General features: G+C 38.9%; 1 protein-coding gene across 2 annotated transcripts in view; it reads left to right on the top strand.

The window, feature by feature from the left end:
* Positions 1–17,756, top strand: part of LOC124622146 — a 184,474-nt gene that overhangs the window by 154,143 nt on the left and 12,575 nt on the right. For both annotated transcript variants that reach the window (XM_047147779.1, XM_047147780.1), the window contains 2 exons: positions 5,041–5,158; positions 15,027–15,151. In XM_047147779.1, the coding sequence (XP_047003735.1) occupies positions 5,041–5,158; positions 15,027–15,151 (243 nt within the window). The remainder of the gene's footprint in view (positions 1–5,040; positions 5,159–15,026; positions 15,152–17,756) is intronic.

Here is a 17,756-nt window from a genome sequence, read left to right as displayed (position 1 = left end):
ACATGAAAAGGAAGCCAAAGTTGAGAAGGATATGAGACAGGGTTGTAGTCTATCTTCAACATTATTCAATGTGTGAAGGATACTAAGGAGAATTTAGCAAAGGAAATTAAAGTTCAGGGAGAAGAAGTAAAAGTTCAGGGAGAAGAAGTAAAAACTTTAAGGTTTATGGGTGACATTGCAATTCCATCACAGATGGCAAAGAGCTCAGAAGAGCAGCTGAACAGAATCAATAGTCTGATGAAGAGAGATTATGAGATGAACATCAATAAAAGTAAAACAAGGATAATGAAATGTAATCAAATTAAATCAGGTGGCGATGAGAGACTTAGAGTAGGAGTAGGTAAATCTTGTTATTTGGGTAGCAAAATAACTGACAGTGGCCAAAGTAGCGAGGATATAAAATGCAGATAGGCCATAGCAAGAAAAGCATTAATGAAAAAGAGAAATTTGTTAAGAATTAATATAAATTTCAATGTTAGGAACCCTTTTCTGAAGGTATTTGTCTAGTGTAGCCTTGTGGAGTTTGGATGACAAGCAGTTCAGACAAGATGAGAATAGAAGCTTTTGAAATGTGGTGCTGTAGAAGACTGCTAAAGATTAAATGGTTAGACCAAATATCAAATGCTGAGGTACTGGGCTGAATTGGGGAGAAAAAAATTTTGTGGCACAACTTCCTAACAGAAAGGATTGGTTGATAGGACTTGTTCTGAGACACCAAGGAATTGGCGATTTGGCAATGAAGAGAAGTGTTCTATGTAAATTGAAGGTGGAAGGGAGGAAAGGAGAGGAAAGGAAAGGGAAGGGATTATTGATATCAGATGCATTGGGAGTTTACACGGAATCAGTGTCGATGAATGAAAATATGTGCCGGACTGGACTTGAACCCAGGGTCTCCTGCTTACTATCAATTCACCTTTGCGGGCAATGAATCCACCTTCTTAAGTGCGGATGCATGATTACATCTGACCTCCTTTGGGAATCTCAAAGTAGCGAGCATGGAGGACATGGACAAGGATTGCAGATAGGTGGTGCTAGGTCTGAGTGTGGGTCGGCTGAGAGGCTTGTTGAGATAGCCCATGCAGTTGTGATAAACAGTATATCCGGGTGGTGCAGAGGTTAGCACAGCTGCTTAGTAAGCTGGAGATCCCGGGTTCGAGACCCCGTCCAGCACACACATTTATTCGGCACTGCTGATTCCACATACAGTACCAATGCAACTAACATCAATAATCCCTTCCCTTTCCTTTCTTCTCCATCTACCTTCAATTTACATGTAGCGGACCACAGCTGTGGATTCCACTTGGTGTCTGTTGTTTTGGACATGCCCAAAACAACAGACACCATGCATTCATACAATAATGGATAACAGATGCAGAGACTTGCAAGTGTCTTTGGACAGAGGATAGCAACAACAAAAATGAAACAACATTAGTTGATGCCTCAGAATGTGGATACTGTAATGATCCATAGGCTGGAGTTTAAAGTAAAGGTTTATTTCCTTGTTGAATCAGTTCCTTGAAATTTTGTTAAAGTTTTGTTTATGCATGCACAGTACGAGGTCCTTGCTATTCATGAATAATAAACATCGCACAAAACCACTAGAAGTTGTCACCTCCTCCTTAAGTGGCTCATATGTAACTAGTTTATTTGATACTTATTTAATAGTTATCACCATCCTCTTGGAGGCATTGTCCATTCTGTTGGATGCTTTCTGCTTATTAAGTAACTCAATTTACTTCTGAAATTTGACAGGTATATTTACATTGTGACTGGTGGCCGAATTTATCGTTTAGTTTCCTAGTTACTGAGAGTGTAACTTTGGTATAATCCTGCTCCTCGGTGTCGAAAAAGTATAACAACTGAAATCTCTCTTGTGGAACATTTTGAAGTGGTAGTACTAATTAAAAAATTTTGTGCTTATTTTCTAGTTGTGATGTTAACAATTTGAAATAAGTAAATGCAGAAGCCAGTCTCTTGCCCTGGACTAGCTCTTCTGGCATAGGGATGAGTGTTAGTGGTTTGCCTGCAGTCCAAATAGAACAAGAATATGGTAGTGAAAATGATTATTTTTAAATTTTTAAGGAAGCGCTTACCAATAGGGGTTGAGAAACTTACTACTTTCTCAAATAAGCATATCACATAATGTTCAAAATTGAAATAAGAGAAAAATTCGAGCTCAGGAATGTAGGAAAAGATGGATTCTTACTTACTGTAAAGATGGTATATTAAGTTGCAGATATGCACAGTTAAAAGACACTTACATGAAGTTTTTGGCCACAGCCTTCATCAGCAAAATAGAAACATACACCATGCATTCTAGCCTGAGTGTGTGTGTGAGGTGTGCTTGTTTGTGTGGATGAATGGTGTGTGTTTCACTTTTGCTGATAAAGGATATGGCCAAAACTTTTTGTTTAAGTGTCTTTTAATTGGGCCTGTCTGCAACTTAACCTGTCATCATTATGGGAAGTAGCAATCTATCTTTTCCTATGTTGTTAATATTCCTACCTTGAGTTTCCATTGGAGGAATTCAAGCTCGTTTTGAAGTCAATGAAGAGAGGAAGGATACTACCATGGCAGCTCTGCTGATTTTGTTGTTGCCATTTTCTACAGTTTGGTTTAAAAAGCAGTTACTGAAAAGAGCACCCTGCACCAAGGTGAGCAATTATCTGAATAACACATTCAATATGCTGAGCTACACGACTTTTCGAAATATCACCAATCCCATTGGTGTAGATAGGCCATTGACCAGTCTTCTTGTACATACTAATCATAAGATTTGCAGACATCTTGGGTTACAAAGTACATTGGTACTTAGTCACTACACATACAAAATTTTTAAATCTGTATTTTACCCAATCCCTCCCTCACCAGTCCTTTAAAAAAGTGCTGTTACAATACATGCAAGACAAATATTTGACTCAGATTGTGACAAAGCAGATGGATTATTTCCATCTTTTGTTTTTTCCTGCTCCCAAAAATAACCGGATTCTTTTGCTAAATTCCATCACATTTTCAATGAATATACTTACCTGTTAACTTATAGCACTTACTGAAAAGTCTCAAAATCGTATTTAGACTTAATTTCACTTAGATTTATTATTCAGATCTCATTCCAAGTGGTGTGATTCCATTTGTATAATTAATTTTCATTGGGAAATTGTTAATAAAAGTTACAATCAATTAAAGTTAGGACTACAGTGTGTCACCTGCAAAAACACGAACTAATTCTAAAATTTGTGAAGGATGATGTACACCATTTGAAAGATAAGCATTCTAACTTTCCTGTAAAGTTTTTTAATTATCTGAAACTAATTATCTTATGCAACAATTAACACCAAAGTTCTGGACCAATATCAGCTTCCACCACAGATTTTGTAATAACTGCTGTTACGTTTCAGATTTTGACTAATTCCTTTTGTTGCTTCAATTTTTTCCATATAAAATGACACACAGCATTGAGCGACTGACTCACTAATTAATAATTCCATGTAATTAATTTTAATTTTCAGTATGATTCTTATTTGTGTAAACACAGGATTCACTTTGCAGAAGAAAAATCATGTTCTTGTGTTTTTATAAATTTGTAGCCAGCAACATTTCCTATAATCAAAAACTCTATTAGGTTCTTTTATGTCATCAAAAGCAATAAATTACAACCTAGCCATTTTTCAAAATAATAATTTATTCTCATGCCTGTCTATAAGTAGTTGGAAATTGCCAAGAACAGTCAGTCCATGAGTTGAAAATAAATGTGTTGGTATAAGTAAAAATGTGTGCGCTGGCAACTGCGAAACTCAAGAACTTTAATGTGTAAAAGCTTTCACACGATTGCAGTACTTATATGAGGTTCATTCAAATGACATCTGGTCAATGCATCTACCTTTGCCTTATATGTAAGGTGGCATCATGTAACTGTGGGTATGATGGCGCCATCTGTTGGTAGAGAGACTGATGAATGCACACCGTTTGATGTTGCGTAGGACCAGTGTGGTCTCATGCCGAAGAGAAGGTGGTCACACAAGTTATCGTTCACTACTGAACCTGCAGGCGAGTAAGCAGGAACAACATGGAGTGATTCGATTTTTGGCGGCGGAGGGAGTTGGACAAAACAACATGGACAGACAGGCTGCAATTTCTTTTACAGTTTCCAATAGTTTGTCCCTTTGCTTCTTTATTATAAAATCAGTTAAAGTTATTTTCATTATAAAAAAAATTTTTCACAAAAGTTCTCATGTGGTAATTTATTTAATATTTGCTTGCGTATTTAATGGTAACATTATTTTTTGTGAAAAAAATAATCTTTTTATACTAATGAGTGAAATGTTCATTAGACTCATTTTACATTCTTCATACGTGGTTTAATACTTTTATTGGGTTTTGTATTATGCATCACACAGGCTCAGTGATATTTTTTAAATAGGTTGCAGTGCACAACCTTAATTTTTCCAAATCATAGATTAAATAGTCGTTTTCATATCATGAAGCAGTGAAATACCCAGTGCGTGTTGATTTTTACTTGATATTATTAGCTTGGAAATATGTAAATGAAGTACAAAACTAAGTAAAACATCTTATATACTTCCAAAAATGTTATCACACTACATAACATCACACCAAATCCTGAAAAGACATGCATCTGACTGTGGCATATGCAGGTATTGAGTTCACTATTCCTCTAGCTGAGTGAGTTACATTTCAAGCTACAACTCTTCTTCTAGTTTAAAAATTCAATCTCACTACACAGTCACACAGCTGTGGGTGTGTGTGTTTGGGTGGTTGTGAGAGTGTTTATTTGGGACTGTATTTTCAAACTAGAAAAAGATATGTAGCTCAAGATCTGGTAATGTGTCTGTACATTTGTTGTTTCTATGTGCCACATGGCAACGAGCTGCAGGTGAGTTGTTGCTTTTGCTCATTTTTGTACATTGTTATTGGAGAGGGGTATTAAATTTTTATTGTACCTAATTTTTAATTGCAAGCATTTATACAACAATTTTTTTCATAACCATTTAAATGGGAAATATAATACTTATTTTTCAGGTGTGTCACGAGCTCTAGCACTAATAGTGAACATTTGTCGAACATTTGGAAGTTCATTAATTTGCGCAAACTTGCCTTACATTACCTGAATATCCAGGATGCAAGATTTCTTCTAAAGGTAAAAGTCACAGTTTGTACACTTGTACTTTTGGGTGCATCTTAAGTGGCAATGTAATACATCTTCATTTAACACCTTCAGAGACAGTAATTTATTGTAATCTGCTCCCCTCCCTCTGTTCATAGAAATATTAGTTTTCTAATTTTTTTTTCTTTTTTCAGTGCCTATTGCTATATGCACTGATGTACTCCTGTTATAATTTTAATTCTTTTTGCAAACATTTTAAATTTTCTGTGTTGTACATCCTAAATTACTTTGGTTGCTTCAGTATTGAGAGATTTCCAAATCCTATAGTTTAAGACTCATTTCATTTCTGAATGGATCATTGCTGTGACCCACAGTGAAACTGTTAAAGTGCAGCATTGTGAAATTCACACTGTAATGTAGTTGATTTGATGTTCTTTTGTTGTTATTGTAACTTCATGAATTACAGGCTAAAAATCAGTTATCAGATATATAATTTTTTCCTCAGAATCACATACCAATATCCTTCACAATGGTTTGTTGCAGAATCCATGAAAAAATTCTCAGTTTGATTATAATAAATTTTCTTAAGTTGAAAAAGCCTCAGTCCACAAATCAGCACAGATTTCAAAAGCATTGTTAGTGCAAAACTGATCTTGCCCTTTCTTCACATGATATCATGCAAACCATGGATGAAGTGCAACAAACAGATTCCATATTGTTCAAACAAATTTCGGGCTTGCAGCCGGTCGTCGTTCAATACTTCGCACGATATTTCAACTGGGCACCTGCCAGTCATCTTCAGGTGAGCCGTCGCAGACTGGCGAAAACGTCCTCCGTTCCGCAATATATAGCGTACTGTAACTATTCTGTACATGCGTCGAAAACTTGATAGTTGAACCACACTGCCCGCCGGCAGCGGCCTCGCTGGTGGAATAGCGGAAATCAGTTGCCCTCTGCGTTGCTGTTTGCCACGGCCGTCGACACACTCTGTTGTCTTCAATTTGAGCAAATCGTGGAGATGATGGGATTCCATGCACTGTCCAGCTAGTAGCCGCTGTCACGGTTTAACAGATTTTCCGCCAGTCGTATTTCTGCAGATTCTTTAATAATGGAGTCCCAGAAAGACGTTGCTGTTGACAAAATCATTGTTTTCTCATACTCCATTGAATGTCCAGTAGAAATACAATGTTCAGCAATAGCGGACTTGCTTGGCTGCAAAAGGCGGGTGTAACTTTGATGTTCAGTGCAGCGTTCTTTCACGGTGCGTGTGGTTTGACCTATGTAAGCCATACCACATTGGCACGGTATCTTGTAAATTCCGGCCTTTTGTAGTAACAGATTGTCCTTAACTGATCCCACAAGGTCCGCAATCTTCGATGGTGGGCGGAAAACCACTTTTACCTGAAATTCTCGGAGATACTTGCTATTTTAAACGAAGTGTTGCCAACGAAAGGAAGAAAAGCTAAAGATTGTTCTGGCATGTTCTCCTCTTTATTCACTTCCTGCTTCTTAGTTTTAACTGTTAGTGCCCTGTTAATCTGCCGGATGGAATACCCATTTTCACTGAATACTGTCTTTAGATGGGCGAGTTCTTCAGGTAAGCTATCTAGATCTGAGACAGTGTGAGCTCTATGAACAAGTGTTTTAAGCAAACTCATGGTTTGCAATGGGTGATGGCAACTCGATTCTTGCAGGTACAAATCAGTATGAGTGGGCTTCCGGTAAACTGAATGCCCTAGAGAACCATCATTCTTCCTTCGAACCAGGACATCCAAGAAAGGCAAACGACCATCTCTCTCTATTTCCAATCGTGAACAGGATGTTGCTATGAATGGAGTTGAGGTGATGTAGAAACTCCATGAGGCCACACTATGAAAGTGTTATCCACATACCGCCAAAAAACTGTTGGCTTCAGGGCAGCTGATTCAAGCGCTCAAGTGGTTTTCCGCCCACCATCGAAGATTGCGGACCTTGTGGGATCAGTTAAGGATAATCTGTTACTACGAAAGGCCGGAATTTAGAAGATACCGTGCCAATGTGGTGTGGCTTACATAGATCAAACCAGACGCACCATGAAAGAATGCTGCACTGAGCATCAACATTACACCCGCCTTTTGCAGCCAAGCAAGTCCGCTATTGCTGAACGTTGTATTTCTATTGGACATTCAATGGAGTATGAGAAAACAATGATTTTGTCCACAGCAACGTCTTTCTTGGACTCCATTATTAAAGAATCCGTAGAAATGCGACTGGCGGTAAATCTGTTAAACCGTGACAGCGGCTACCAGCTGGACAGTGCATGGAATCCCTTCATCTCCACGATTTGTTCAAATCGAAGACGACAGAGTGCGTCGACAGCCGTGGCAAACAGCAACGCAGAGGGCGACTGAGTTCCGCTATTCCACCAGCGAGGGTGCTGCCGGCGGGCAGTGTGGTTCAACTATCAAGTTTTCGACGCATGCGCAGAATAGTTACAGTACGCTATATATTGCGGAACGGAGGACGTTTTCGCCAGTCTGCGACGGCTCACCTGAAGATGACTGGCAGGTGCCCAGTTGAAATATCGTGCGAAGTATTGTACGACGACCAGCTGCAAGCCCAAAATTTGTTTGAACAGTCAATTCGCCGGGAAAATTTTAGAATTCACATCAGATTCCATATTCTTAGATTCAGGCTGAACACCAATCTGTGCGTGTTTGCTGAGTGACTGTAGGAGGATGTAAGTTGATGTAAACACAATTTCTAGTTAGTTTGATGGATGTTATCTTGCTGTAAATGTAGGAAAGTGTAAGTTAGTGCAGACAAAAAGGAAAAATAATCCCATAATAGTTGAATACAGAATTAGTAGTGTGCTGCTTGACACAGTCACGTCGATTAGATATCTAGGTGTAATGTTGCAGAGTGATATGAAATGGAATGAGCATTTAAGTACAGTAGTAGGGGAGGCAAGTGGTCAACTGTGGTTTATTGGGGCAATTTTAAGAATGTGCAGTTCATTTGTAAAGTAAGACCAGCGTGGTACATTCTTGAGTACTGCTCGAGTGTTTGGGATCTCCACCTGGTTGAACTGAAGTAAGACACCAAAGCAATTCAGAGGCAGACTGCTAGATATGTTACCAGTAGGTTTGATCAACATATGTGTATTATGCAGATGCTTTGTGAACTCAAATGGGAATCCCTGGAGGGAAAACAACATTCTTTTCATGAAACACTGTTGAGAAAATCTAGAGAACCAGCATTTGTAGTTGACTGCAGAGCGATTGTACTGTTACCAACGTACATTTTGCATAGGGACCGCAAAGAGAAATTAAGGCTCATATGGAGGCATATAGACAATTGTTTTTCCCTAGCTGTCTTTGTGATGGAACAGGAAAGAAAATGTCTAGTACAGGTACCATGCACCATACAGACACTTGCTGCGTATGTAGATGTTGAAGATTTGTTTTTTTTTATTAGAATCTTTATTATTTTTCTTCTTTAAAATGCAATTCAAAGTAATTTAATGGTATCGCATTGACAGGTGTTTTCTGTTTTAGCCTACATTACATAAGACATGAAGAAATTCTCTTGGAAGAGAAATGATGTGACATTCTTTCCAATCACATTACATGATTATAAAATAACCGTATAACCGTCCTCCATATTACTTTTGATCAGACTACACTGAGAGTCAGTGCAGCCACTTCGGTTAATTGGGGGGGGGGGGGGGGGGGGGGTTGGGTTGAACAAACCCTAAAATGTTCCTAAGAGGTTCAGCTGATTAATGAAATCCTTTGCAGCATATAACTTATGAAATGTAGCTCATCGCTGTCTGATGGCTGCCCCATGAGCATCGTCTGCAAGTACAGAAAATACATTAAGAAAGCATGGATGATATATGTTGTTCTTCCCACTGACATGTGAGTGCAGTGTGGAGCAAATGATGACATACGCCTTAAAGTCAGCTGTAAAATTAGATGTACTTCTAGTGGTGCTTCAGATGTAATCTAGAGGCTGGGTACGATTCAAGAAGAAAACGTATTACTATTACTGAGACATGGACTGATTTCTTTCACGTAGCAGTCAGGTGTGCTTGACTACTCGCTCTTATTGTTGCAGTCAGCAGTATGAAGACTGGTTTGAGGCAGCTCTCCATTCTGGTCTTTCTTGTGCAACTCTCTTTATATTTGCACAATTCCTGCATCCCTAAGACTTATCTTAGAAAATAGATCAATGAAAGGCAAACCTACATTTCTAGAATTTGTAGACTTAGAGAAAGCTTTTGACAATGTCGATTGGAATACTCTCTTTCAAATTCGGAAGGCAGCAGGGGTAAAATACAGGGAGCAAAAGGCTATTTACAATTTGTACAGAAATCAGAAGGCAGTTAAGAGTCAAGGGGCATGAAAGGGAAGCAGTGGTTGGGAATGGAGTGAGACAGGGTTATAGCCTATTCCTGATGTTTTTCAAACTGTATGTTGAGCAAGCAGTAAAGGGAACAAAAGAAAAATTCGGAGTAGGAATTAAAATCCATGAAGAATAAATAAAAACTTTGAGGTTCGCCAATGACATTATAATTCTGTCAGAGACAGCAAAGGACCTGGAAGAGCAGCTGAACAGAATAGACAGTGTCTTGAAAGGAGGATATAAGATGAACATCAACAAAAGCAAAACAAGGATAATGGAATGTAGTCGAATTAAGTTGGGTGATGCTGAGGGAATTAGATTAGGAAATGAGACACTTAAAGTAGTAAAGGAGTTCTGCTATTTGGGGAGCAAAATAACTGATGATGGTCAAAGTAGAGAGGATATAAACTGTAGACTGGCAATGGCAAGGAAAGCGTTTCTTAAGAAGAGAAATTTGCTAACATCAGGTATAGATTTAAGTGTCAAGAAGTCGTTTCTGAAAGTATTTGTATGGACTGTGGCCATGTATGGTAGTGAAACGGGGACAATAAATAGTTTGGACAAGAAGAGAAAGAAGCTTTTGAAATGTGGTGCTACAGAAGAATGCTGAAGATTAGATGGGTAGATCACTTAACTAATGAGGAGGTATTGAATAGAGTTGGGAGACGAGAAATTTGTGGCACAACTTGACTAGAAGAAGGAATCGCTTGGTAGGACATATTCTGAGGCATCAAGGAATCACCAATAGTATTGGAGGGCAGCGTGGAGGGTAAAAATCGTAGAGGGCAACCAAGAGATGAATACACTAAGCAGATTCAGAAGGATGTAGGTTGCAGCAGGTACTGCGAGATGAAGAAGCTTGCACAGGATAGAGTAGCATGGAGAGCTGCATCAAAGCAGTCTCTGGACTAAAGACAACAACAACAACAACAACAACAACAACAACAACAACAACAATTTTAGCCAGCTTACTGTATTCAATCATTGGTCTACTTTCAAATTTTTTATCGCCTTGCCCCTCAATTACCAAATAATTATTCCTCGGTTCCTCAACATGTGTCCTACCTACTGTAATTTAACAGACCGAGAAACAAATATAGAAGTATGCAATAAGACACTAGGTATACTACTTCAGTCACATTTTGTTACTTTCATAAATACTCAGACTCAAGACTTTGTTAATTGCTCATCATTATAAATAGACCAATAGTACATGAGACTACTTACCACTTAGTAGAAACATTGAGTCATCAACACACATACAAAAAAAGAATGAAAACTTGCTAGCTTTCAGACAAGACTTTCAATGATCTAGAGAGTGCATGCGTGCATGTACATGCACCTACACACTTATTGTTCACAGCTGTGGCAGAAGTGTGAACTCAAGGGGAACCATTCTCTTGAGAATATGGTCATAAAATGCAGAGTGTCCGAGGAGGTATGGTCAATGTTGAGGGACAGGACTGGAACAATCATTCAAAGCAAAAATTGCAGTAAACATGGGCTGTTCATCTTCCTTACTGTGAAGCACATCTCTTCTCCTGATCAGGCTTTCACAGCTCTTAAGGTATGCATTTTAGAGCTCATGTTTACTAGAAAATTGTTTATTGTTTTGGTCCATACTACGTCCTCTAGAAACACAGGAAGCGGAGAGCTTGCAGCAGATGAGATTTGTTTCACAAAATTGAAAATGAAAAAGTGCTCATAGCATTTAAAGAATACATTTCAAGAGCCCAAGTTTACTGGACATTTTTGCTTCAAATAATAGTCCTTGTCCTAACCTCCAGTATTGATCAGTATTTACCATTCCTCCTCAGGCATCCTGAATGACAATACCACAGTACCAGAAATTTTTGTTGCCCAAGACAGATTGAATGTGGTTTGTAGTTTTTGTATAATGTTACACCATTGTTTAGTCTCATAGTCCTTGTCAGTGTATACTAGATTTTGCTTGTTTACCAAAGTTCCAATATCATAAAATTACTATGTATTTATTGCTGTCTCCTAAACTCACCATTTTGTTGTGATAGCCTGTGTCATAAAGTAAGTGAACTGACCTCAGGCAAGTTTAAGTTAAAAAGTCATGGGACATATGTTTTAAATGTGCGATCTAAGTTTTGCTGTATATGTACTGTACTTACCTGACATTCATGGTGCTCAGACAGTGTTCCTGTGACAGAAAAAGCTACAAGAGCAATCACAGGAATTACAAGCCAAGAATCATGTCAAAAGCATTTTAAAGACCTAAACATCTCAACTGTACCTTCCTTTTATATTAAAACACGTCTTCTTTCAAAAACGGAAGAAAGAAAAACCAACTCTTTACATTGAAGAACAGCTATTCATTCACATGAAACTAGAAATAGAAATAAACTAGACATAGAATGTACAAGACTGTGCAAGATCCAAGGTAGTTTTAAACACACGGGAATAAAGCCATATAACAAGCTACCACCAACAGTGAGAGATTTGCCAAATGATACTTTTGGGAAGCATCTTCAAAAACTGTTAGTTGATAAATGTTTTTACAGTGTTACGGAATTTGAATGTAAACAATAAATCTTCTCATCCCCATGTGTTGTTCAAACCTATCATTTACTGTAATAATAAAGCTAAGAAGGAAATAAAAATTCAGTATTTTGTGTTCCTGAAACTGTCAAAGTGCATGCAAAAACCTACAACATAGAGTGTGTAGAGTGTTTCTTACCATTTCCAAGTGCACCACATCAATTTGCCAGTACTAAGGAAATTTGTCGCAATAGTACCCTAAAATATTAAACACGATATAAAATTTGAAATGTAAAATTGTCTATTTCAACATATGTTGGTGAACAACAAATAAATAAATTCTGGATCAAGTGAGGTGGAGAATAGAAGACTAGACTCCTATCCAGGAATAGGATTCACTTACTTTAGTAATAACATGAATGCAGGAATAGTTCTATCAGAAATGTCACAGCTGATATGATTCCCAATCCTTATTAACTGAACTTGTGCTCTGTATGTAATGGGGATGCTGTCAACAAGTCATTAAATTTTGGCCTTCTTCCCTTTTATTGGCATTGGTGTTGTTTTGTAACCCACCACCATGGTGTGCTCTAGCTTCCATATCTAGAAGAGATGTTATTGTAATTTGTATATGTGTCAGGCTCCAGTGCCCAGAGATGGGGAATGTGTACATGTGAGTTGTGCTTGTGTGAATGAGTGTGTATTTTTTATTTTAGAAGAAGGACTTTGTCCGAAAGCTTAATATTTTAGCAGTTCTTTTTTCGTTGTTCCTGTCTCTGCAACTTGTCTTCTCTACATGCTGAGTAGCAATCTATCCTTTTTATATTTTATCATTTATCTTCTATTTTCTGTTGTTTAAACAGATCAATAGGCTTACCTTTAACTGATTGCCAATTATGTCCTGATTAATTGCTGGATCAGATGTGCATTGTGGTGGTGGTGGTGGTGGTGGTGGTGGAGGAGGAGGAGGAGGAGGAGGAGGAGGAGGAATGGAAAGAAAGAATAGTGGGTTGCTGGGTTTTCCCTACTGGAAGAACCATTCACTCTAAAGGAATTTTAAAACAATTTCTGTAAATCGCATCAAAAGGACACTGCTGATTTCTGTCCCTCTCCTTCCTTCAGCAGAACCTGTGCTCTGTCTGTAATGACCTCACTGTCAATAGACATTAAACTCTGATCTTCCTTCCTTCTCCTGAAGCAGTTTATTCACACAAATCATACATAAAGAATCTGACATCCATGAATGAATGAATAAATGAATGAATGTGCAGTTGCCATGCAGTTAAATTATTGAATGCCCAACATGACTTTTTAATCTTAGGAAGCACTGCGGAAGATACAGCTGAGGTGCATGTTATTGGGATTTGGGGAAAGAATTAACTGGTTCTCTGTAGCTGTGCATGCTTAGCACATCTTTGTTACTGATGGCATGTTTGTGACACTCCCACCAGCTCATGCCATCGTTCACACTGTGTACTGCTTGTAATCTGTGTCTTCATACTTCCCACGTTATAATGTCCGCCTGTCATTTCTACATCCCGCAGCAGAATGGCGAAATCTTCCTCTTGTCTCTTGGCTTCCGAGTAAAACAATGTAATGTAAAGGACACTTTCTACTCGCCATATAGTGGAGATGCTGAGTTGCACAACAAAAAGACAGTCAGAAAGTTAGCTTTCTGCCTACAAGGCCTTTGTCAAAAATAGAAAACACACACACACACACACACACACACACACACACACACACAAGTGCAACTCACACACACATGACCACAGTCTCTGGTTCCAGCTGCTAGAGACTGTGGTCATGTGTGTGAGAGTTGCATTTGCGTAAGTGTGTGTATGTTTCCTATTTTTGACAAAGGCCTTGTAGGCCGAAAGCTAACTTTCCAACAGTCTTTTTGTTGTGCCTTTCTGTGATTCCATACCTCTGCTATATGATGAGTAGCAACTATCCTTTTCATTATATTGTTACATTCTATCCTGGATTTTTCATTGTTTAAATAAGGCAATGTATCAGATTTCCATTATCAGTTGCAAAGGTGGCGTTTTGCTGGGGCAGAGTGTGACTTCAAATTTTTTTTACACCCTGTGAGGTTGCTAGGAATTGGTTGTTGCTGCATTCCTCTACTTTTGGAAGAGTTCAGCACTGGGTCCTGTAAATTTATGCCTTTACCCACTAGCACACAGAAATTTCCAATGACTGAGAGAGGTGGCGCAGTGGTTAGACACTGGACTCACATTCGGGAGGATGATGGTTCAATCCTGCATCCGGCTATCTTGATTTAGGTTTTCCATGATTTCCCTAAATCACTCTAGGCAAATGCCAGGATGGTTCCTCTGAAAGGGCACAGCCGACTTCCTTCCCCATCCTTACCTAATCTGATGAGACCGATGACCACGATGTCTGGTCTCCTTCCCCAAACCAACCAATCAACCAACTAAATTTCCAATGAAAAAAAGCAGATACAAGTAATGAATCTCGCTGTCATAACAAATCTCAACTTCTGCAACTTAAAATGTATGGGTTATTCAGCAAATGTCTTCCTGGTGGGACTGCTTCCCCTGGCTGTAATAAACTGACTGAACAATGTGCCTCCAGAGTACGACTTCTGCTGGCCAGTGTGTCTCCTTGCCTTTGCTTGAGTCAAAAGCAACTGTACCTAACGTGTTCATACAGTGGATAATTAGAGTGCGTGCGCACGCCCACACAAACACACACACACACACACACACACACACACACAGTTTGACTGTAGGAAGAATTTAATTCCAGTTCTCCTTTATTATTATTATTTATAAAAGACAAAGTACTACGGAAAGAGATCATTATGAGGGCTTCCTTTCCCCTGACCAAGCCTTTGTGTAGACAATTTATTATGTCAGGAGCAACAGATTGTATGAAAATTCTTAACTGTGCCCATGGCTCTTCTCCTTGCACTAAAATATGTTTTCAGATCTTGATTGTATTTTAATCATTTTTGTCATTGAGTATGGTATTCTTTCAGATAACTTCAAACTGTGAGAATCTTCGAAGCATTTCCCTGAATAGTTTGGGTTTGCAAGGACACTGTGTTTACCTTCCAGATATCTGCAATGCTTTAAAACATTGTAAAGTCTTGAGGGACTTCAGGTAAGCTGACAGAAACTTGGAAAACATACTTACTTTCTACATTCTCATAGCCGTCTTCCTCAGTTTCATTCATTACTCTTCTCATTTTTGTTATTGTCTTTTCTCTCTTTCAGATTTATGTTCGATTTTGATCTCTGTCTTATTTTTTTATGGTGTGTCATGCTGTTTTCCATGTCACCTGTCTTCTTCTGCTCTGTTGTTTGCTTATTGTTTCTTTTCTCACAGTAGTTGTCCACTTCAGTCTCAATTATAATTCTGTTTTCATTTTATACTTACCCCCCCATGAACCATGGACCTTGCCGTTGGTGGGGAGGCTTGCGTGCCTCAGCGATACAGATGGCCCTACCGTAGGTGCAACCACAATGGAGGGGTATCTGTTGAGAGGCCAGACAAACGTGTGGTTCCTGAAGAGGGGCAGCAGCCTTTTCAGTAGTTGCAGGGGCAACAGTCTGGATAATTGACTGATCTGGCCTTGTAACATTAACCAAAACGGCCTTGCTGTGCTGGTACTGCGAACGGCTGAAAGCAAGGGGAAACTACAGCCGTAATTTTTCCCGAGGACATGCAGCTTTACTGTATGATTAAATGATGATGGCGTCCTCTTGGGTAAAATATTCCGGAGGTAAAATAGTCCCCCATTCGGATCTCCGGGCGGGGACTACTGAAGAGGACGTCGTTATCAGGAGAAAGAAAATTGGCGTTCTACGAATCGGAGCGTGGAATGTCAGATCCCTTAATCAGGCAGGTAGGTTAGAAAATTTAAAAAGGGAAATGGATAGGTTATAGTTAGATATAGTGGGAATTAGTGAAGTTCGGTGGCAGGAGGAACAAGACTTTTGGTCAGGTGATTACAGGGTTATAAATACAAAATCAAATAGGGGTAATGCAGGAGTAGGTTTAATAATGAATAAAAAAATAGGAGTGCAGGTTAGCTACTACAAACAACATAGTGAACGCATTATTGTGGCCAAGATAGACACAAAGCCCATGCCTACTACAGTAGTACAAGTTTATATGCCAACTAGCTCTGCAGATGATGAAGAAATTGATGAAATGTATGACGAGATAAAAGAAATTATTCAGGTAGTGAAGGGAGACGAAAATTTAATAGTCATGGGTGACTGGAATTCGTCAGTAGGAAAAGGGAGAAAAGGAAACATAGTAGGTGAATATGGATTGGGGGGAAGAAATGAAAGAGGAAGCCGCCTTGTAGAATTTTGCACAGAGCATAACTTAATCATAGCTAACACTTGGTTCAAGAATCATGAAAGAAGGTTGTATACCTGGAAGAATCCTGGAGATACTAAAAGGTATCAGATAGATTACATAATGGTAAGACAGAGATTTAGGAACCAGGTTTTAAATTGTAAGACATTTCCAGGGGCAGATGTGGATTCTGACCACAATCTATTGGTTATGAACTGCAGATTGAAACTGAAGAAACTGCAAAAAGGCGGGAATTTAAGGAGATGGGACCTGGATAAACTGAAAGAACCAGAGGGTGTAGAGAGTTTCAGGGAGAGCATAAGGGAACAATTGACAGGAATGGGAGAAAGAAATACAGTAGAAGAAGAATGGGTAGCTTTGAGGGATGAAGTAGTGAAGGCAGCAGAGGATCAAATAGGTAAAATGACGAGGGCTAGTAGAAATCCTTGGGTAACAGAAGAAATATTGGATTTAATTGACGAAAGGAGAAAATATAAAAATGCAGTAAATGAAGCAGGCAAAAAGGAATACAAACGTCTCAAAAATGAGATCGACAGGAAGTGCAAAATGGCTAAGCAGGGATGGCTAGAGGACAAATGTAAGGATGTAGAGGCTTATCTCACTAGGGGTAAGATAGATACTGCCTACAGGAAAATTAAAGAGACCTTTGGAGAGAAGAGAACCACTTGTATGAATATCAAGAGCTCAGATGGCAAACCAGTTCTAAGCAAAGAAGGGAAGGCAGAAAGGTGGAAGGAGTATATAGAGGGTTTATACAAGGGCGATGTACTTGAGGACAATATTATGGAAATGGAAGAGGATGTAGATGAAGAAGAAATGGGAGATACGATACTGCGTGAAGAGTTTGATAGAGCACTGAAAGACCTGAGTCGAAACAAGGCCTCGGGAGTAGACAACATTCCATTAGAACTACTGATGGCCTTGGGAGAGCCAGTCATTACAAAACTCTACCATCTGGTGAGCAAGATGTATGAGACAGGCGAAATACCCACAGACTTCAAGAAGAATATAATAATTCCAATCCCAAAGAAAGCAGGTGTTGACAGATGTGAAAATTACCCAACTGTCAGTTTAATAAGTCACGGCTGCAAAATACTAACGCGAATTCTTTACAGATGAATGGAAAACTGATAGAAGCGGACCACGGGGAAGATCAGTTTGGATTCTGTAGAAATGTTGGAACACGTGAGGCAATACTAACCTTACGACTTATCTTAGAAGAAAGATTAAGAAAAGGCAAACCTACGTTTCTAGCATTTGTAGACTTAGAGAAAGCTTTTGACAACGTTAACTGGAATACTCTCTTTCAAATTCTGAAGGTGGCAGGGGTAAAATACAGGGAGCGAAAGGCTATTTACAATTTGTACAGAAACCAGAT

The sequence above is a fragment of the Schistocerca americana genome, chromosome 7 (genome assembly GCF_021461395.2).
Source record: "Schistocerca americana isolate TAMUIC-IGC-003095 chromosome 7, iqSchAmer2.1, whole genome shotgun sequence".
In the NCBI taxonomy this organism is placed as follows: domain Eukaryota; kingdom Metazoa; phylum Arthropoda; class Insecta; order Orthoptera; family Acrididae; genus Schistocerca; species Schistocerca americana.
This window is presented reverse-complemented; position numbering and strand designations above follow the sequence as displayed.